A 19,619-nucleotide genomic window follows, 5' to 3' on the forward strand; every position below is an offset into this window, starting at 1 on the left:
TTTTTTTAACTTGAGTGTTACAGGTGAGCCTAGACAGCACTCCCTGCCTTCCTTCAGGAAAATTAATTCTCTTTCCTGACACAAATAATATACCATCAGTTCCTTTTCCAATAACACATAAATGTATCAATGCTAACAGCAAAACATGAATAATTTGTTTATATCAATTAGATGAGGATATGCTGCAGAAAAGGAGACATGCTCTGTGTTTAGCAGGAGCACCTGTATTAACAATAAAGAAGTCCATGTCATTTCACAGTCAGTAAGCATTAACAGGATCAATCAAAAATTCTCTAAATATTTTAATTGATTTCTACATGAACTTTGGAGAAAGATCACTTTTACAAACATACATAAAGTGACATTTCCATTTCCTTTAAGCTATCACTTAATTCTGGGCTATCTTCCTTTGGAGACTGGAGTGCAAGGAAAATGAACGATCGCTACGTAGGGATAACCAAAGCTGGTTGCTTTTTGAAAATCTCACCTGGTTTTGTGCAGGGAAATCATAACTGTTTCTTTCTCTCTCACTAGGCACGATCCATTTGGCCACTGTCTCTCCTGCCATGCCTGTCTACTCCAATGAGCACCATAAACTCATATGTGCTCATTTGGTCTCTCCAAACATCATGGAGTATTTAAAGAGATGCCAGTTGGAAGTGAACAGCTCACTATCTTAAGTATCAGAGGGGTAGCCGTGTTAGTCTGGATCTGTAAAAAGCAACAGAGAGTCCTGTGGCACCTTATAGACTAACAGACGTATTGGAGCATAAGCTTTCGTGGGTGAATACCCATTTTGTCAGACTCATGTGGTGGAAATTTCCAGAGGCAGGTATAAATATGCAGGCAAGAATCAGTCTGGAGATAACGAGGTCAGTTCAATCAGGGAAGATGAGACCCTCTTCTTCCTCTCGGGATTAAACAAAGACTGTGAATGGCTAGCCAACTACAAAAGCAGTTTCTCCTCCCATGGTTTTCACACCTCAACTGCTAGAAGAGGGCCTCATCCTCCCTGATTGAACTGACCTCGTTATCTCCAGATTGATTCTTGCCTGCATATTTATACCTGCCTCTGGAAATTTCCACCACATGCGTCTGACGAAGTGGGTATTCACCCACGAAAGCTTATGCTCCAATACGTCTGTTAGTCTATAGGGTGCCACAGGACTCTTTGTTGCTTTTCATTATCTTAAAGCATTCGCACAGTCTTAACAGATGAGGTAGAAAGTATACTTTGGGGAATGATCAGGCCTACCTGTACTAGAATTCCAATTGTGTTAGTCAGAACCATATTTAAACATGGTTCTTGCCAGCAAGGTACTGCCGTGATCTTCCTGACTGGTGTAAAAAGGCCTGTGTTACAAAATAGGTTCACACTACAGAACCATACTATTACAGATTAGGGAAAACTGATTAGTGACTGAAGGAATCCGTTTCAGGCAGGTTTGAGAGTTGCAAATACTGAGTTAATATGAGCCTTTGCATAAGCTTTCTCTAACATGTATAGTGACACATTTCATCCAAACTAGGGTGCTTTGAGTATTGGAGAGAATGACCTATGGCATGTGGGGAAGCTACTGGATTTCAAAAGCCACATTTGGCAGATTATAAGTGAGCAATTCCTTCAAGCTTTCTCTGTGTCCCAGGCTAGTGAAATTATATGAAAACCATTTCTGATGTTAGGGCTACTGTGTATCAAAATTTCATCACTCCTAGGTAAACTGATAAAAGCTTTTTCCCTAAAAAAAAAAAAAACCTGAAAAGCCTGGCATTTTGCCCAGAAGCATTCACATTTTGTCAAGACAAGATTTATCTTCCTCCACCCCAACTGCAATAGTCCTGGGCTTGTTAAATCTAAGAATTTTTTTTCAGGTGAGCTTCATGCATTGCATTCTGGGCACGTACCATCCTTTGTAAAATAAACACTTAGTTAGGATAAAACAGACCTACAGTCTTCTTGTCTGTGTTGGAAAGTAGCTGCACACTTTTCTCTCTCTCTCTCTCATTTATAAGATGTCCGTCACCCAAGGTAACACCTAGGTGGTATCTGTGGGAACTACAGGAGTTGGGGGAGATACTAGGAGTTGGTGGAAACTGATGAAAGACTCAAGTTAGGGCATGAGGGTATCAAAAAATCTTCATTTTTAACAAACCCTGACTGAGGAATTTTCATATTGAAGTTGGTGTTGTGTTATGATAACCCCGCACGTTGTTAGGGGAAACTATGCTACTGGAGATATATTCTTTGTGATGAGGTGTAAAACAGAAAGCCTGATCCTTTGTGACCATTAAGCAGTCTGTGACACTTTTCACAGCAACTGGCCACACTCCAAATTGGGTAATAACATTCTGATTACGTAAACTCAGTTTCAAATGGAAAAAAATCCCATTCCTCACTTCTGTCCTAAAACTGTCATATAGTAGCATTGTGTACTCATGACTATTTGACACATTCTTTACCTAGAGGTGACTAAATTTCAGCATTTGATGAAGAGACACTGGATATGATTTGTACACTGTGTAGGCCCAAGTTTGTAAAGTAGCTTGTAATCATACTCAGGACCGGCTCCAGGCACCAGCTGAGCAAGCTGGTGCTTGGGGCGGCAGATTGTTCAAGGCGGCATTCTGCCCAATCCTAGAGCGGCGTGGCCGCTTTTTGTTGTTGTTGTTGTTGTTGTTGTTCTTGTTCTGCTCCGGCCGCCCTGTAGGGGGCGGCAGCGCGGAGAACCAGAGCGCCCTGCCGGGCAGTCCTCTTCCTTCCCTCCCCGCCAACCGGCACGGAGCCCTCGCAGGAGGCGGCGCAGCGGGAGGGGCCGCATGGCAGTGCCCCCGCTGTAGCCCTGGCCGCCCCCTTCTCTCTCTCTCTCCCGCCCGCTCCTTCCCCCCCAGCTGGTCCCCCTGCACCCGCGGTCCGGCCACGCTGCAGGTGTTGTTTGGTTTTTTTTGCTTTGCCGTTCTGGCCGCTCCTTTTTTTTTGCTTGGGGCGGCCAAAAAGCCAGAGCCGGCCCTGATCATACTGAATGAAAGGTGCTATGTAAATGCATGATCGTTATCTTTGATTAAACACTCTTTTTGCACAATTGCAGCTCATGGAAACACTAGATTAGCTACATTTCAAAAACTGTATCCTTCAGAAAAGGCAGACAACAATAAAGATAATAAGAAAACATATTAATCATATTGCACATTAAATGCATGTAGCCTTTACCGAGGAGGTAGAGTTTGCCTCAGCACTATGCATATATTCAAAAATTTAGACCTCTTAATCTGTCAAGGTTCACATGAAGACCATACAAAAAACAGTCCGGGAAGCTTTAAAATGATATAGAATCAAGTTATTTAGCATCAGTATTACTCTTATATAACCATCTTGTCGTGATTCAGCATTTTGTGATGTAAGTTACTTCTAAGAAAAGAAGATTGAGTAGGTTTGTTAGGTCAAAGATTGTGAAGGGTTATTTGCAAGGTTTGGTTGTGGTTTCCTCCAGACATTTTTATATTCTTTGTGTTTTTATGTAACAACATTTTTTAAATGTTTTCTTAATTTTTTAAAATTCATGCAGCCCAAAGATGCACTTAATACTTAGAGAATTTTCTGCTTCTTTTCCAGATTCTAGAAGTGAAAAGTCCAATAAAGCAAAATAAATCTGATAAACAAATAAAGAATGGTGATTGCGATAAGGTAAATATGAGTGTGATGGCAATAAACTATTTAGAAAGCCACATTAAGTTATTATATTTTTTCTTCTACATCTCTTTTACAGTATTATTTTTGTTACAAAACAGAAAACTCACTGGTTAGTATATCTCTGCTGTAAGTGTTTCTTAAATACAGCATTGTGCTTTTCTCTTTTTTTCTTTGCAAGCATTGTTCCCTCAAAGCTTTGGCAAACTTCGCTGGATGGGGAATCTACCACCTATTGTTTGTTTTATGTATACAGTGCCACAAATATGTATAGTGCTTTATAGAACAAATAAAAGACAGTTCCCACACTAAAGATCTTACAATATAAGTCTCAGGCAATTAATAGAAATATTTTACAGAATCCTTTCCAAGGGCTGGTGTTCACTGGGAAATGAGTGTGATATAACACGTTAACTAGCATTACGCTAAGCATACAGAGGGATTATCATGTTTAAATTTGTCAGCTGGCCATGGTTAAGTGAGTTCTAACATGGGTTTTACTGTTGTGTTAGTTAACATAATGTAATCTCCCAGTGTAAGCCCCAAAATGGTTTAGAATTTACTAGTAGTAACCTCATTGTGCTACCATGAGTCTGAGACTCCTAATTTGGTTTTCCATTCCTAGATTGTCTATGACCTAGTTCATAGCACTGCTTTGTTAGACCAGCAGTTTTCAATCTTTTCCATCCATGATCATGTGTTACAATGGAAAAAAAAGTAACCATAAAAAGAGGAAGGATGATCGTGACTCTCTGCCTCCCTCCTCCCTCAGATCAGATTTCAACTTCCTTGGAGACTGTGACCTCCATGTTTGGTACCCAGGTGTTATTTCATAAATGCTAGTGGGCAGCCATAGATGAGATGAGATATAGATGAGTTTTATTGTGGTAGGGAGTGGAAGGATTTGCCCCTGGTGTGAATTAGTGTTTAAGTTCCAAGGGGGTGGGCGGGAGTTTGATCCCCTCTGAATAACTGGCTCACTTTTTCTTATTCATGCCTTCATGCATCTTAAAACCTCCTGCCCATTATTCAACTTGCTCTTCAAGATTCAGTGGCTCATCAATTTCAAAAATGGCCCTTGATGATAGAATGCAAACTTCTATCATATTGGAGAACAAACATGATTTTGTGAAATTCTTTTGAATATCTGATATAGTGAAATTACTTCAAAGGCCCCTTAAAGTTTTTCAACATTATGAAGTAAAAAAGTTTAACTGGTGGTTGCTTGGATCACATACTGATTAGTTGGTTGGAGTTAAATGTTAGTTCCCTTGCTAAACTAAAGAGAACGAGTCAAATGAGAATACAAATGCTGTTGTAAATACTCTGTACTAAATCTGGAGTTTGTGGAAATACACAACTGTTCCTTAACAGGTTCTTTGTTTGGGGGGGGGGGATTGTTTTCAGGCTTATCTCGATGAACTAGTAGAGCTCCACAGAAGATTAATGACATTGAGGGAAAGGCATGTACTGCAACAGGTGAGGAGAGCTCTTGTGCAGTATCAGAATGCTCAACAAAGTCAAGAAACCAAATCTGTTCTTCCTCTTTTAACATAAAGCTTTATAATCTGACTTCATAGCTCTCAGGCCTGAGACTGCATAATATATTGCCTATTCAGAATGTTAATATGACCTAAAGAACTATATCACACAAATTTTTCATTCCATTGCCACATACGAGCACAGTTTTAAGTTGGAATCGATCCCCTTGAGTTTTCCAGATTTATTGACAGATATAAAAATGGTGCTTATTTGAGCTAAATGTTGTCACTAATTTACGATATTGATCAGTACATTTCTCAAGCTGCTGATTCATGAAAATTGGACACAGGCCAATAAAATATGGTTTGTGGGAGGGCAAAATGAGTAGAAATATTGAACAATTGGGCAAGAATCCTGTTTATTTTTTGGAAAACCATGATGAACTCCTTGGTGAAAAGCAATTAAATACAGTTTCTAAGAGTGATCATGAAAACAAACGTCCCTTTATGGTAAAACACAGTATATTCATTCCTTACTCTTCCTCGGTCATAGGAGACAATTGATTACTTTGGTGTAACCTAGTTGGTCAGAACTAAAAAAGCTTCAAATACTCTGATAGCATTATATAGTGGTAAAAAATGACTTGCATTATATTATATTGCATTCAATGGTCTCGGCATTGTCAGGTACTGTTGGATTACAAATGGGTCGAGATGAAACAATTCACATTATTAACAAAGCAGAAGTAATTGTAGTACAGATGGCTTTATTGTGTTTACAGCAATTAGATACCACAGTGATAGGCACTTTATTGAGATTTTTACCACTTCCAATTGATTGCAATCACTCAGTAAATTTATCAACACTTTCATAAGTACATATAAAAACAAAACACTTTGCAGACCTTTAGCATTAATCCATGAGTGCATATTTGCTCACACATTCTTTTGTGACTGATCATCAGAAAGTAGTGCAAGTTCAGTATAACATAGAAGATCTCAGATTTGGATATTTCTAGTTAAACAGAACCCCGGCTGACTGCGTCAAATTTAATCTCTAAGTATATTCTTGTCTAAGTTCAGTATGTCTTTAACATATTGTTGTTTCCAATCACACTTTGCTGCTAGAGTTCATTGCTCTTCATCACCAATTGAAGAAGCTTCTCTCACCAAGCAAAATGGTGGGAAAAACTAACTCCAGAAGGGCTTGCATAACTCAGCAGAGCATAGGTGGCTGGAAGTGGCAAGTGAAATTTTTTTAAACCATCTTTAAAATTATCTTTAAACCATCCACAAACAGGAGACAGAGGTGAAAGTGAGCCCTCCTCCCCCCAAAAAAAGTAGGGAAATGGGTAGGATAATCCAAGGTGCCACAGGACCCACTGTTGCTTTTTACAAGTTGTGTCAGTAATTTTAGTTTCTCTTCTTGGCCTAATGGCGTTGAAGTTTCTTATGGAGGTGAGTTTTCTGTCATTGGTGGAAAGATGGTGCTTTAAGTCACGGAAGCAGCTTTTGTGCCTCATATTGGAGCATCGCTAGTGTTGGAGAGGTTACTTGCTTTGATTCCTCACTCCCATGTTGGGGAATGAGGATGGAGACCCTCTGAAGAGCGACAGAATTTAAATGGGGATCCTCAGCATCTCTTTCTGACTATGAAGAGTAAAGAAATGTAAAAACAAAAACCCATGAATTATAAATTGACCTCAAGATTCTCCAGGGCAAATGTTACTTTATGCTAATTGAGTTTCTCAGAGGATTGAAAGCACTCATTCTTTGACCTTTGCTTCGTAATGTATGTGAAGAGTGTGATTATGATACCATAATGCATGTCTCAATCTAGCTTAGTGCCTAATGAACTCCTGTTATAAAAGTGAGGTTTATTAAGTACCAGTACTGTCCAGCACCTTGTGAGATCGTTGTTCTACAGATCCTGTCCCTGAGCTGTGAATGTGCCCCAGGCTGTTAGTACAGGTCCAATGAAAACTGAATTTATGGGAAGGTTATTCAGGCAAAGACAGTGGTAAAATGTTATTTTACTGATGTAGCTAAGAGTTGTAAAATATTGGCCACAAAAGGCTTCTGCCATCCAATTAAACTAGAAAAAAGAGCAGAGCAGGAATAGTTACCCATTTTCTATGTTAGCAAACCCTCTCTGACACCAGGACTTATTTATAGTAGTAACTTCATATAGAAAAATCTCTTAATTCCTTGATTGTTGGTAACAGGACTTTACTTTTAAAGAAGGCTTTGGTCCATCCATATTAGAGAGGAGCAGAGGGAGGGAAATATGGGAGAGAGAAACAGGAGTCTATCCATGTAGGGTTTTAAAAATGAGGGCAGTTTTGAAGTGTAATTGAAGGACTATGTAGAAAGATTCTTTGGGAGGAGGTTATGGTCTCTTTTGGTATACAGAAGAGCAGGCAGCAGTATTCTGCATGTGATAGTCTGAAGAGCAGGGAAATAAAGGGGTTGCAAGTCAGAGGAAGAAAAGAAATGAAGGCATAGATGAGGACTTTAGCAGGGTTAAAGTTGAAGCAGTGATACTTGTAGGCCATGCTGAATATCTGATGAGAGATGTAGCCTTGCAGAATTGAGGACTATGGAAGGAGAAGAAAAGTTTTGCAGGCTCAGTTGTCACCAAGTCTATGAATGGCGATAGCAAACAGGAGTTCTCAGTTGAAGAAAACAGTAAAAGATATAGCTGATTGAGGATGCTGCTCTTGCCCAAGAGAAGCAATTCTCTGTGAGACAATTAGTTGAAGGAAGCTGAGATGAGTCCACAAGTTTGAGGCAGGGAGGGCAGACAGGAGTAGTATTATACAACATTATAGATGTCAAAAGATACATATTCGAGTAATATCAATGTAAAGGTGGTAGTTAAGGCTAAAGGTACATATGAATTGGCCAAGAGGGAGAATGTAGCTGGAAAAGATCAGATGACCAAGAACTGAGCCACATGAGAAATCTATTTACTTAGTATTTGTGTGTGTGTGGAGGGAGGGGGGGGGGATTTTGCTACCAGATAGAAATTGCAACAAAAATCACATTTAAAAAATAATCTTCCCCATTTTCTCTTCTAGGGAATATGTATGATAAATAGAAGGGACTGAGATTTCTTTTAATAATGCAACAGCTTTTATGCAATTAGAAGTGAAACAGCAGTAGATTAAGTTAGCCGTTTACCAATACTCAAGCTTACATCTCAACTAATGGGTTCAAACTTGGTTCCTTGAAGTTAGGTGCCTGAATCCATACTTAGTCACTATGGGTGAAATCCTGACCCCATTGAAGTCACTGGGAATTTTGCCATCAAATTCAATGGGCCAGGATTTTGACTCATACGTTTAGGGACAAGGGGGCACATCCTCCACTCATGTAAGCTGTCATAGTTCTGTCAAAGTCAAGGGCTTTTCCAAAACAGTGAGCACCATTGGGTATGTCTACACAGTCCATGGGAGTGAGCCTCCCAGTATGGGTTAACAGGCTCAGGCTAATGGGTGAGCTCTAGAAATAGCTGTTTAGACAGCGCTTTGAAGCTGTGGCTTGGGCTGGAGCTTGGGCTCTGAAGCCTAGGGATGAGGAGTGACCAATGGAAATTGCAAGTGCTCAGCACCACTGAGAAACAAGCCATTCATTTAGGTATCTAAATATAGAATTAGGTGCTTAACTTCAGGGGGCACCCAAGTTTTGAAAATGTGGGCATCTGAGGGAAGCTTGCAAATCTGGGAACTATCAAATGGTTTAAAACCCTCCATACATTGAAAATGGGTTTGTCATCATTTGCACTCTAGTCCCCTCATGCACACATGCTCATTTTCTTGTTTAAGACAGATAAATTGTTGCGGCGTGATGGATGGTGATAAAACTGAGCCGGAGCGACGTTATGTAAACAGAATTGTACATTAAAGCGGAAAAGCAAAGCTCACAAATGGGATCTTTTTGGACTTTGCTGCCTGGATACTCAGAATAAAACATTTTAATGTTGTGTTTCTAACATTATAACTGTCAGGCTTCCTGGCAACTAATCTAAACCTTTATTCTTTTTCTAATATTTTTAATAGCGTAAGGATGTGTGTGCTAATATTAGAAGTCATGAACACTACTCTCGTTGGCAGGCAGTCAGGAACTCCAAAATTTTAGAAGCTTTTTGTAGATCTCTCAGGGTCTATCCTGATTTATTTTTGTACATCTCTTAAAACTTTTGGGGTTCATTTCACTCTGATTTATCAGGTGCCCTTGACACAGTGGATATATTTCTTGAGACCAGGATGAGGGATAGGGTTAAAATGTTAATATTAATTAGTCTGGGGCTTAAAAAGCCTGAGGTAGATACTGCTCAATAAAAGAGGTTTTTATCTGTTTTTTTTTTAAGTTGTACACGTTTCTTAAAAATGCATGTTAACACTCTTAAGTGTTTTTATATTTAAAAAATCAAGTATATTGTTAGGGAAGTTAGCCAAGGATACTGTTTTGGCACAGTATCCCAGAGAAACATGTTAAATAGAATTCTTCAAAGGAGGGCTACCTTCTCCAATGTACATAATCTTGATTATGAACTAGTTGTTGTATTTGGAGATGATGTATTAGTGATGTGGATTACATTCCTAACTTTACAAAAGGAGGTTGGACTATCTCTAAAAGAGAGAAGTTGCCACATATCATAGTTATTTGCGTCTGGTATCTAGTATTTTGTTTCATCATTTAACATTTTGCTCTTAATTTCAGTGCAGGACCTGAGGAGATGGAAAAGGTTGGGGTTGGGTGGATTGTTAATGATCAAATGGATAGATGAAGTAGAATGTATTAGATTAAAAGTCCCACAGTGGGAAAAAAAACTAAACCTGAGAGGCACAGCTTTAAATGAAGTGCAGATAAACCAGAATCAATTTCAGGAGTAGTGTCTGAACTTGGATAATCGGTATTCAGAGTTCTGACCTAATTGAAATCCAAACTGAATCTTTTTTTCCCCACCTGAGGAAAAAGAATGTATGTAGTTAGTTAGAAAGAGCATTTTTAATTCTGAAAGAGGCCTTCTTCTCTGTCACTTTTACCTTGTTTCCAAATGGTGCAGTCCAATCCTCCAGTTCAGAGCCCCACTGCACATTATTTCATTAACTTAGTATAGTAAGCCTCTTCCTCTCTGGTACAGGCAGGAAGAACCATTCATTGAAAGAATAAAAATGGGAGGGAGAAATTAAACAAATGTTGTCTTTGGATTAGTCACAGCTTTATTTTTTTAAATAAGTTATTTACATTGCACTACAACTATTATATTTTTACCAGATTTGTCATTCTAATCTATATTCTGTCCATCATTTGTAACTGGAGTGTTTTTCTTTTACTCTTGAAAAAGGAACAACAGGTTAGATAATGTGCTCAAAAACAAAATAAGGCATCTATAACAACAGATTGTTTCATATGGGTCAGAATCCATTATCTATCATAGAATCATAGAATATCAGGGTTGGAAGGGACCTCAGGAGGTCATCTAGTCCAACCCCCTGCTCAAAGCAGGACCAATCCCCAACTAAATCATCCCAGCCAGGGCTTTGTCAAGCCGGGCCTTAAAAACCTCTAAGGAAGGAGATTCCACCACCTCCCTATGTAACCCATTCCAGTGCTTCACCACTCTCCTAGTGAAAAAGTTTTTTCCTAATATCCAACCTCATGAAAGCTTGCAAGTCTGAAATAAAAGAGCTCTTCTACACTGCAATGAAACACCCCCAGCTGGCCCATATCAGCTGGCTCAGGCTCAAGGGGCTTGGGCTGCAGGGCTATAAAATTGCATTATAGATGTTTGGGCTGTATGTCCATCATAACTGTAAAAAGTAACAGAGGGTCCTATGGCACCTTTAAGACTGACAGAAGTATTGGGAGCATAAGCTTTCGTGGGTAAGAACCTCACTTCTTCAGATGCAAGACTTGACATCATAATTGTGTGCAAGTATATTGTAATACAGCATAGCGTAATGTGCACAGTGTGATGCAAAGTTTTAGTGAAACTGATAGACATTTGTCTGAATAAAATTTAAACGGACTGTAATTTAAAATTCAGAAAGAGTAACTGAGTCTCATACTAAATTGGTAAAATTCAACATCAAATGAAAAGTAGAACTGCATGTGCAGAAAATGTTTATTACCGCAAAAGCCAGAGCTTCTAATGAGGATCATGGCCCCATTGTTCTGTGTGCTTTACAAATACATACAAAAGCAGAGTACCTTGCCCATAAGAGCTTACAGTCTAAGTTTACATAAATATCTACAGTCTTGACCTATCCAGGATTTAAAGAAATCTCCTTAACAGTTGCCCATGTAAAAAAATTCTACACAAATATCCACATTTTCAAGATCAACAATGTCCTGAATATTTTTATAGTGTCAAATGTACCAAAGTTGTTTTTTTAAATAGTTTAAGTTAAGTTCATTAGTTTCTCTTGTAAATTGGGGAGCTAAATTCACCTATATATTCTTCGCTCATGCTATAGGTTTCAAAATCCCTTCACATCTGTAATATTTGACAGTTGCATTTGCAGAGTAGTTAAATGATATTGTGCCAAGAAGTTTCAAGTGCATTTGAAACTCTTGGGGAAATAGACATTTGAACTGAACCTTTTTCTTTCAATATACTAAACAAAGAGGTTATTTTTCCTCTTCCTCGGAAAATGAAATATATGCTTCTGTTTGTTCCTTTTCTGCTTCCTCTCATCCTAATACTGAGTGTGAAGGCTTTTTTCTATAAAATCCATAAAACGCTATTTATTACACTATTGGGTTGTCAAGCACAATCCAGTTAGCCAAGACAGAGTTGTATGACCTCAGTAATGCTGCTATAGAAATTCATTCTGTAAGCGTGACAATTGTGTGTTCTTTCAAGGAAATTCATAACCACAGTTAATTACCAATCAGTCATCTCACTGTTTAGGAACTGAGTCGTGAGAATTAACTCTGAAGTGGAAGATGAAGTTTCTTTAGACAAATTAGAAGTTTCTTCTACTTACTGGCATTGACTTTTTAAAAGATCCAGCTCAGAAAAGCTAGAGTTGTAATGTTTGAAGTCAGGGAATGAAGAACAATCTATTTGAAAAAGGGCTAACTTCTAAACAATGGAATAAATCCCTTGCAACAAGGATTTGCTCCATATAACTTGATTCTTGGGCTGGGATAAAGAATTCTCTACCCCAACTAAATGAGCTGTGTATAGCTTGGGTGTGGCTAAACATGTGGAATGGACATGACAATGAGTGTGTTCTAAATTCCCAGACAGCTAGAGATGGAAAGAATGTGGAGAGAAGTAGTGGTCTTCTCTGCTCCCTCTGTGACTTTATTCCAGATAATCCATGTGATTGTAGATTCACTGGGGTTGCAGCTGCCATGATACCACATCTCCCTCAGTGTGCCAGCTGAAAGAGGTGCCTTGGGGTTCTGCCTAATGGAAAGCAGGTGCATGTGGAGTCTGATTCCATGAGCTATCACTTGCCCCTTCTTCACTGTCAACATTTAACAAATAATGGTATTCCTCTCCTAAGTGTGACTAGTTTGTCTAGTTACACGCCATATAGCATACATTATTCAGAGTTAAATTTTATAGAAAATCAGCTTTCAGCATAACTGCTCCTTCCAGATATAAATGATCATTTACATAGGCTATGTCTACACTGTCAATTGAATGGCAAAACTTTTGTCTTTGTTAAACCCCCCCTCTCTCCACCCTCCACCCGAAAGACAAAAGTTTTGCTGCGACAAGTGCCAGTGTGAACAGCATGTTGTTGGCAGGAGCACTTTCCTGCTGACAGTGCAAATGCTACTCATTGGGAGTAGAAGTTTTTTGTTGGCAGGAGAGCCGACAAACAGCACCTACACTGCACAACTTTTAGCGGCACAGCTGTGATGACACAGCCATGTCGCTAAAAGCTGTATAGTATAGACCTAGCCTTAGTGTGAAATGAACTAGCTCACTTATGCTCTTCACCATTCCTGGCAAGACCCCACCACCCCTTTTCTGACAGGACATGTCTGAACACTAGGTAATCTGAGCAATATGTGTCTCACCAGGTAAAGGAGTTTCCCCTTGTCTTCCTGATGAGATTAGTTTGTGGTTTAACTTTAAACACCTGTTTTGGTTTACAATATATCATACTTGATGTAGATTTGTTAATCCAAAAGATGTAGCATATATTCCTGGAATTAACAATTGATGCAAGATCTGTTGAGATTTCCACTGTAACTGAACTAGTGAAGTTGTGTTTTGTGAAGTTTTATTTTAAACTGGTAACTATTTTGTAAGGATTGTTCCCCTCCTCCAAGAGTTTATGGGGTCCCAACAGTCATCAAAGGCCAAGTATTACATAATAAGCTTGATAACGTTATCAAAGTGTCAGGTAAACCAGACCCACGTATGGGAAAACAAACACCAAACATACATAAGACATTTTATAAACAAATATATTATTTTATATTTGGTGCCCCTAGGTGGACATGACTCCATTATGCTAGGGCAGTACAAATACATAAAAATGCTGTCTCTGTCCCAAACAGTTTACAATCTATTATTAGTAGATTTAAATATACACAGATTATATAATTAGTTTTAATGTAAGTATATTTATTTCCGTAGCTTACAATAGTGCCTCTTTCCTTCTCTTTTACCATTTTGTCTTAGCCTGTGGTTCTCAATTTGTCTTGTAAAACTCTTTGACCTTGTTTTCCTCTTTAAGGGTAAACATATTACAAATGTTTGTACTTGCAAAAGGTTTAATACCAATCATGTCCTGTAATAACAGAATTCCTAGCTATGAGCCAGATAAATGCGCTAGACACAAATTTTACCTCCACACCTCTCAAAGATTTTTTTTAAAATAATTAGTTAGCAATTTGTAAAAGGCTTTTAAGATTAAAAAAAAAACTCTTCTCGGTGCTAATAATTATTGTTAGGTGTTAATTCCAGCTGGAAATTAGCTGAATATAGAGTTTGGCCTTAGTTTTGGATAGCCTTATTGGTTATGTTCTGGGGAAACAAACAGTTGTAGTTTGAATTAAGATTCTGTTTTGTCAAAACTACTAGAACTTCAGGGGAGGGATGGAAGGGGAAATTAACATAAAAGGTTCTGATTTCGTTCTATTTGTTGTTTTGGAATTGTGGTCTTGTGGACTTGTTCATATTCATTATACTGTAATACTTTAGTAGGAGTATTCAATTGTGCAGTACCTCGTAAAAATATGAAATGGGTGGAATTTTCACCTAAATATTATTTTTCTCTTTCTCCTCCCAGATTGTAAACCTTATAGAAGAAACTGGACACTTTCATATCACAAACACAACCTTTGACTTTGACCTTTGCTCACTGGACAAAACCACAGTCCGTAAACTACAGAGTTACCTGGAAACATCTGGAACATCCTGAGGATACAGCATCTGGCTGCATCAAAAACTGTTTTTTAAATAAAACATTCAAAATGATGCAACCAAAATGGAAAAAAATAAACCAACCCTCTTCAGCTTTATTTTTCTTTAAAGCCAGTCATCATCTCTTGATAAAGGAGAGGAAAAGTGACAAGACTCAGAGGATCGCTCTTCTCACCAAGGAAATGCTCTGGAAGAGTTAGCCTGGATAGCCTTGAAAAAAAAAAACACAAAAAAAACACAAAAAAACTTGTTCTTAATGAATGTGTATGGTATCATGTATCTCTCTGTGGTGTTCCAGTCCACAAGACGAATGCATGTTCAACACACTGCCTTATTACATAACTGATCTATTTATTATTGCATACATATATTCTAAAGTCATTGAGGGAATGACACTACCAGATGTTACAAGTACTCGGGTTCCATGTATGCTCCTTTGATGCAGCACCATCACAAGCCTAGTAACCTTATTCATGTTAAAATGCCACTTATTGCTGACTTTCTCTAGTCACTTAAAACACTATAGTCTTGTTTCCACTTTTGCAGTTCCAGGAAACAAGGTACGAAGTGGGGGGACCAAAAAGTGGCCCTAATATTTGTCTCCAGTCTGCCACAGTGGGTTGGACCACAGGTCCTTGGCTCTATCCATTTATTGATCTTAGACCATGGTAAAAAATGCACCAAATAGGATCATATGACTTGCTGTCTAGCCTTAGTCAATAAACCAGTAGGACTTGTAACAAAAAAGTGTTACTGTGTACTGTCCTGAATCCAGCATTGTTTGTCATCAACATTCTTGTGTCTGTTTTAATGTTATAATATTAGATATATATAAAAGTGAAGGTGTTCTACGGGATCACCATAAAAGGAGGAATACTGGTCCTGTTTTCTAAGGAAATGTTGTAAGAAAATTCTTAATTTGGAACTATTTATTACTGCGAGTTTCAATACTCTTCTGCTGCCAGTGTGTGACTCACCTTTACCATAAAAACTGTTGGCATAGTATTTTTGTTTGTTCATACAGAACATGGTCTGATTAGACTTTTTTTTTACATCTGATAAATTAAAATCCTTTCTTTGAAAAAATATCTTCGTTGTTATACAGTGACATGTTGGAATATATATATATATATATATATATATATATGTATGTATGTATATGTGTATATATATGTATATATATTATTTTCCAAATTTCAGTACCTGTTGAGTAATCTGCTTGCGTTTCCAGAAGGATTTCTTGTCTGTGAAAACAAATGTTCTTCCATGTATACTTCCTTAAAATGAGGAATATTTTGCATATGTGTGCAATCCAGAGAATTTACAAATAGTTTGAAATCAGTGCTCTGTGATCTCATTATGATGATTTCATTATAAAACCGTCACCTCTTTATGGGAAATTAAACTCTTGATCCTGATGAAAAGAGAATGCAATTAGAAATACTTCTGGATCCGAAGGTTTGTTCAGCCTTAAGAAAACGTGTTTGCAGAGAGGCCAGTATATTTCCCATGTATGCGTACATGCCAGATGTAGTATATTCATTCACAGTTGAACAATGGTAGTATCTGTATGTTTTATTGTTTCATGTACATGGTTTTGTGCAGTACAGTGAAACTAGAGTCCTGCTGGGGTTATTTCTTCATATTCAAATGGGAATTATTAACACTGTTTCTTTAAGTCCAAAGAAAATCGTATATTTTATTTTTTTTTTATTTTTTTTTCAGTTTTTTGAATTTAAAATGTTGTTTAACCATACTCCCATGGAAAGTCTCTTTCAGGCTTCCAGAAGAACAAGTGTACTTTTTTCAGTAATGTTATGACTCTTATTGACGATTGGCATGAAACATACTTGAAGCGTTATGTTGTTAAGTCCACGTCTTAATGTGCAATTGTTGTGGGAAACGTCTTTAAAAATCATTTTGACATCGGGAGGATGATGATGGGAGGGTGGGGAAGGCATGTTGGAGGGTGGGGTTAATTTTTGTCAACATTTTATATGAAAATGTTTTGAAATCTAAAAGCAATCTTTAAAAAAGTCTTTGAACTAATAGTGCACATTCAACTTACTACCTTTTTAGTTAAATCAGATACATGTGGAGTCTGGTCCATTTTGACTTTTCTAACTAAATTTTGTGGTAAAAACTCTTGAGCTTCAAGAGGGGAAGGGAGCCCAAGATTTCTTCTAGCATGAATTGAATATCCTGCTGTTTTAAATAACTGGTGAAATAAGTCATGTTACCCATAGAAATACTAGCCAACTTCTATTGTACATATGAATGGGGGTGGAAGGGTAGGGAAGCCCATATAAAAGGGAGACTATTGCAATAGCAATATAACTTTACCTCTGAATTTCATATAAATCCTTGATCGTCCTTAAATAAAATCTTAGTTCTCTAATTTGATAAGATTGGGAAATAAACAGACTGCAGCTGCATTTTGTGTGTGTTAACTGTAAAGTGAGTTTTCCACAAAATTCTGATAGAATAAGAGTCACTAAGCGTTGATCTCTTTAAAAAACAAAAAAGTTTTACATTAGCTATTTTCATCCAATTTTGTATGCAGAAACAAAATAAATCCTTTTTCAATTAATTTCAAATAGTCATATTTCTCTTAAAAGAAAAATCATAAAAACCCTACCTAAATCCACTATGTTTATGAGCATTGATCTTTGGGACCAGTGAAAATTTTTTCACGTACGCTCTACCTTACAACTGCTACATTAGCTTTTAAGTGCAAGAGAATAAAAGGATTGGGATTTCATTTAGTACCGACGTATTTAAAAAAAAATTAACTGAATGAATTTGGATAATGGATTAAGTTGACCAGACAGAGGTTAGCAGTAAGCAATATTTTAAAACCCTCTTTTGCATCACTAGTTGAACACTGTAATTAGAGAGTAACAATTGTATATCATGGAAAGCACAACTTTATTCTTAAAGACTAAGATTTATTTGAGCATAAGCTTTCGTGGGTAAAAAACTCACTTCTTCAGATGCATGGAAGCATGGATGCATGCATCTGAAGAAATGGGTTTTTTACCCACGAAAGCTTATGCCCAAATAAATCTGTTAGTCTTTAAAGTGCCACTAAACTTCTTGTTTTTTGTGGATACAGACTAACACGGCCACCCCCCTGAAACTTTATTCTTGACTAAATGTTCAACTCAGGAATTGGCTATCCAAGGGGGATAACCTTTTAGTAGAAGTTTGGGTCACGTGAAAACTTCAACTTCCCCTAAATTTAAAAAAGTGTCTTAATCCACCTTAACACAAGAGGAAACTTCTTACAAAATAGACCTGTATTTGGTGGCATAAGCTATGGTAAAGAGGTTGAGCAAAAAATAAGTACAATTAATTGAGAATCAAAGGTAAAGCATGAAATAACTACATTTGTGTTGTATCAGTAACTGTCTTTGAAGTGTAAGAGGTGTTTTAGTTATTTCCATCTGTGAATTTGTCCCTTATTAATTTAGGTAAAATCTATCTTTATACATTCAAAAGTAAAGCAAACATAGTACTTGTGGTTGGCGAGATCCTACATAATATTTTATTAAGACTTCATAAGAAAAAAGATTCTTAGGACAGATTTTAGTTTTCAGAATGAAATTAAGTATGTGACAGTCTGTTTCAGGTCAGTGAAAAGTGTAATTATTATCTGGATTTCTTAGAAGCTACATTAGTGTTCTGACCTCTTGAAATACCTCATAAATTTCAAACCCTATTACTTGGAGCTTGCAGAGCTGATGGGAAAGTAGCTAGAGGTCCGTAGAGAAACTTGTCCTTTTTTTGTTGTCATGTGCATTATCTCATCCAAGCAGTGTCTGGAGGAGAATGTTTGATTTGCTCTCATGTTATATTTCTTTGTTCCATCTGGATTACTTTTCTATCTTCCATCACTTGCTTGCATTTTAATTGTGTGTACCGTATCTTTCAGCAGGCTTGTATTTAAATCTGCATTTTTGTGTGTGCATATTGGTCCATTGACTTCTACAGCTTGATGCTAAGTTGGAGTTGACTTAGACTCCACTTAAAATCATATTATTTACTCAGTCACTTGTGGCTGCTCCATCCAGTCTGTAGTTAGGGGACTTTGAGAGAGTGGATTTTAAATCAGAAAGACAAAGGTGCTACTGTCTAAAGTGTAAATATGTATTTTGGCACTCCTACTACAATAAACTGAAATAGAGGCTTATGATGGAAATGCTGACAGGCCCTTAACCATGGCAGGAGCTACCAGGCACTATAAAAATAAATAATATAAAACTTATTCTAAAGATTAACAAGTACAAGACAGATGTTTTTCTGAACCTCAACAGTTTCCCTAATTGTTAAACCATATATATATTGTATTTTGTGAAGGTTTTTACACTGTTTTAACAATAATTCCTTAGCACAGACTGTTCATGGGTGCCCATTTCCCAGTGCTGGATAGCATACCTGGAAAATTTACTCTAGGGCATGAAAGGATTAAGAAATTCTAGTGGACGATGGGACTACAACTCCTATTTCTGAAGTGTTTTTGTGTGTGCATATGACTTAACCAGTGCATTAGTGCAGTTAGAACAAGTAAGTTTACAAGGCTGGTCTTGTGAGTGAGAGAGCAGACAAATTTACATCAAAGCACAATTATACAAGGGCCCTGCATTTAGTTGAGCAGCAAGAAGTGCCAGAGTGACTAGACAGGAAGGAGAAATATTACCACAATGAGAACAGTGCCCTTTCAGTTTTGATTTAAATAAAAAAACATTAGGTGGCTGAATATAATTCCTTACATTAATGGAGAGAATACTGTTTGCTGATCAGCACTTAGATCTTGTTTAAAATAGCAGGACACAATATTCAGGGTGGAGGCTTTTCAGTGCATTATTCGTATAACTGGGTTGTTGTTGACCCTAAGGATCTGAGAGTTAAGTGGATTGTAGTAGGGTACAAACATCTGAGTTATCATGAAATGGATTTGAGACACTAATATCTGATTAATATTCATGGTGAGTATTCTATCTAATCTATTCGCTTTTTCTACATCAGGCTGATTCATTCTGCCATAAAG

The 19,619-nt window shown here is 37.5% G+C and overlaps 1 protein-coding gene across 3 annotated transcripts in view; it reads left to right on the top strand.

Moving 5' to 3' along the window:
• Positions 1 to 15,685, top strand: part of MLLT3 (MLLT3 super elongation complex subunit) — a 217,077-nt gene extending 201,392 nt beyond the window's left edge. For 2 of the 3 annotated variants that reach the window (XM_034774452.1, XM_034774455.1), the window contains exons 10-12: positions 3,611 to 3,682; positions 5,093 to 5,164; positions 14,436 to 15,685. In XM_034774452.1, coding sequence (XP_034630343.1) covers positions 3,611 to 3,682; positions 5,093 to 5,164; positions 14,436 to 14,567 — 276 coding nt within the window. In that variant the 3' untranslated portion in view covers positions 14,568 to 15,685. The remainder of the gene's footprint in view (positions 1 to 3,610; positions 3,683 to 5,092; positions 5,165 to 14,435) is intronic. The other variant, XM_034774453.1, reaches the window with a different exon arrangement.
• Positions 15,686 to 19,619: the final 3,934 nt, after the last annotated feature.

The sequence above is a fragment of the Trachemys scripta genome, chromosome 6 (genome assembly GCF_013100865.1).
Source record: "Trachemys scripta elegans isolate TJP31775 chromosome 6, CAS_Tse_1.0, whole genome shotgun sequence".
NCBI classification, from domain to species: Eukaryota; Metazoa; Chordata; order Testudines; family Emydidae; genus Trachemys; species Trachemys scripta.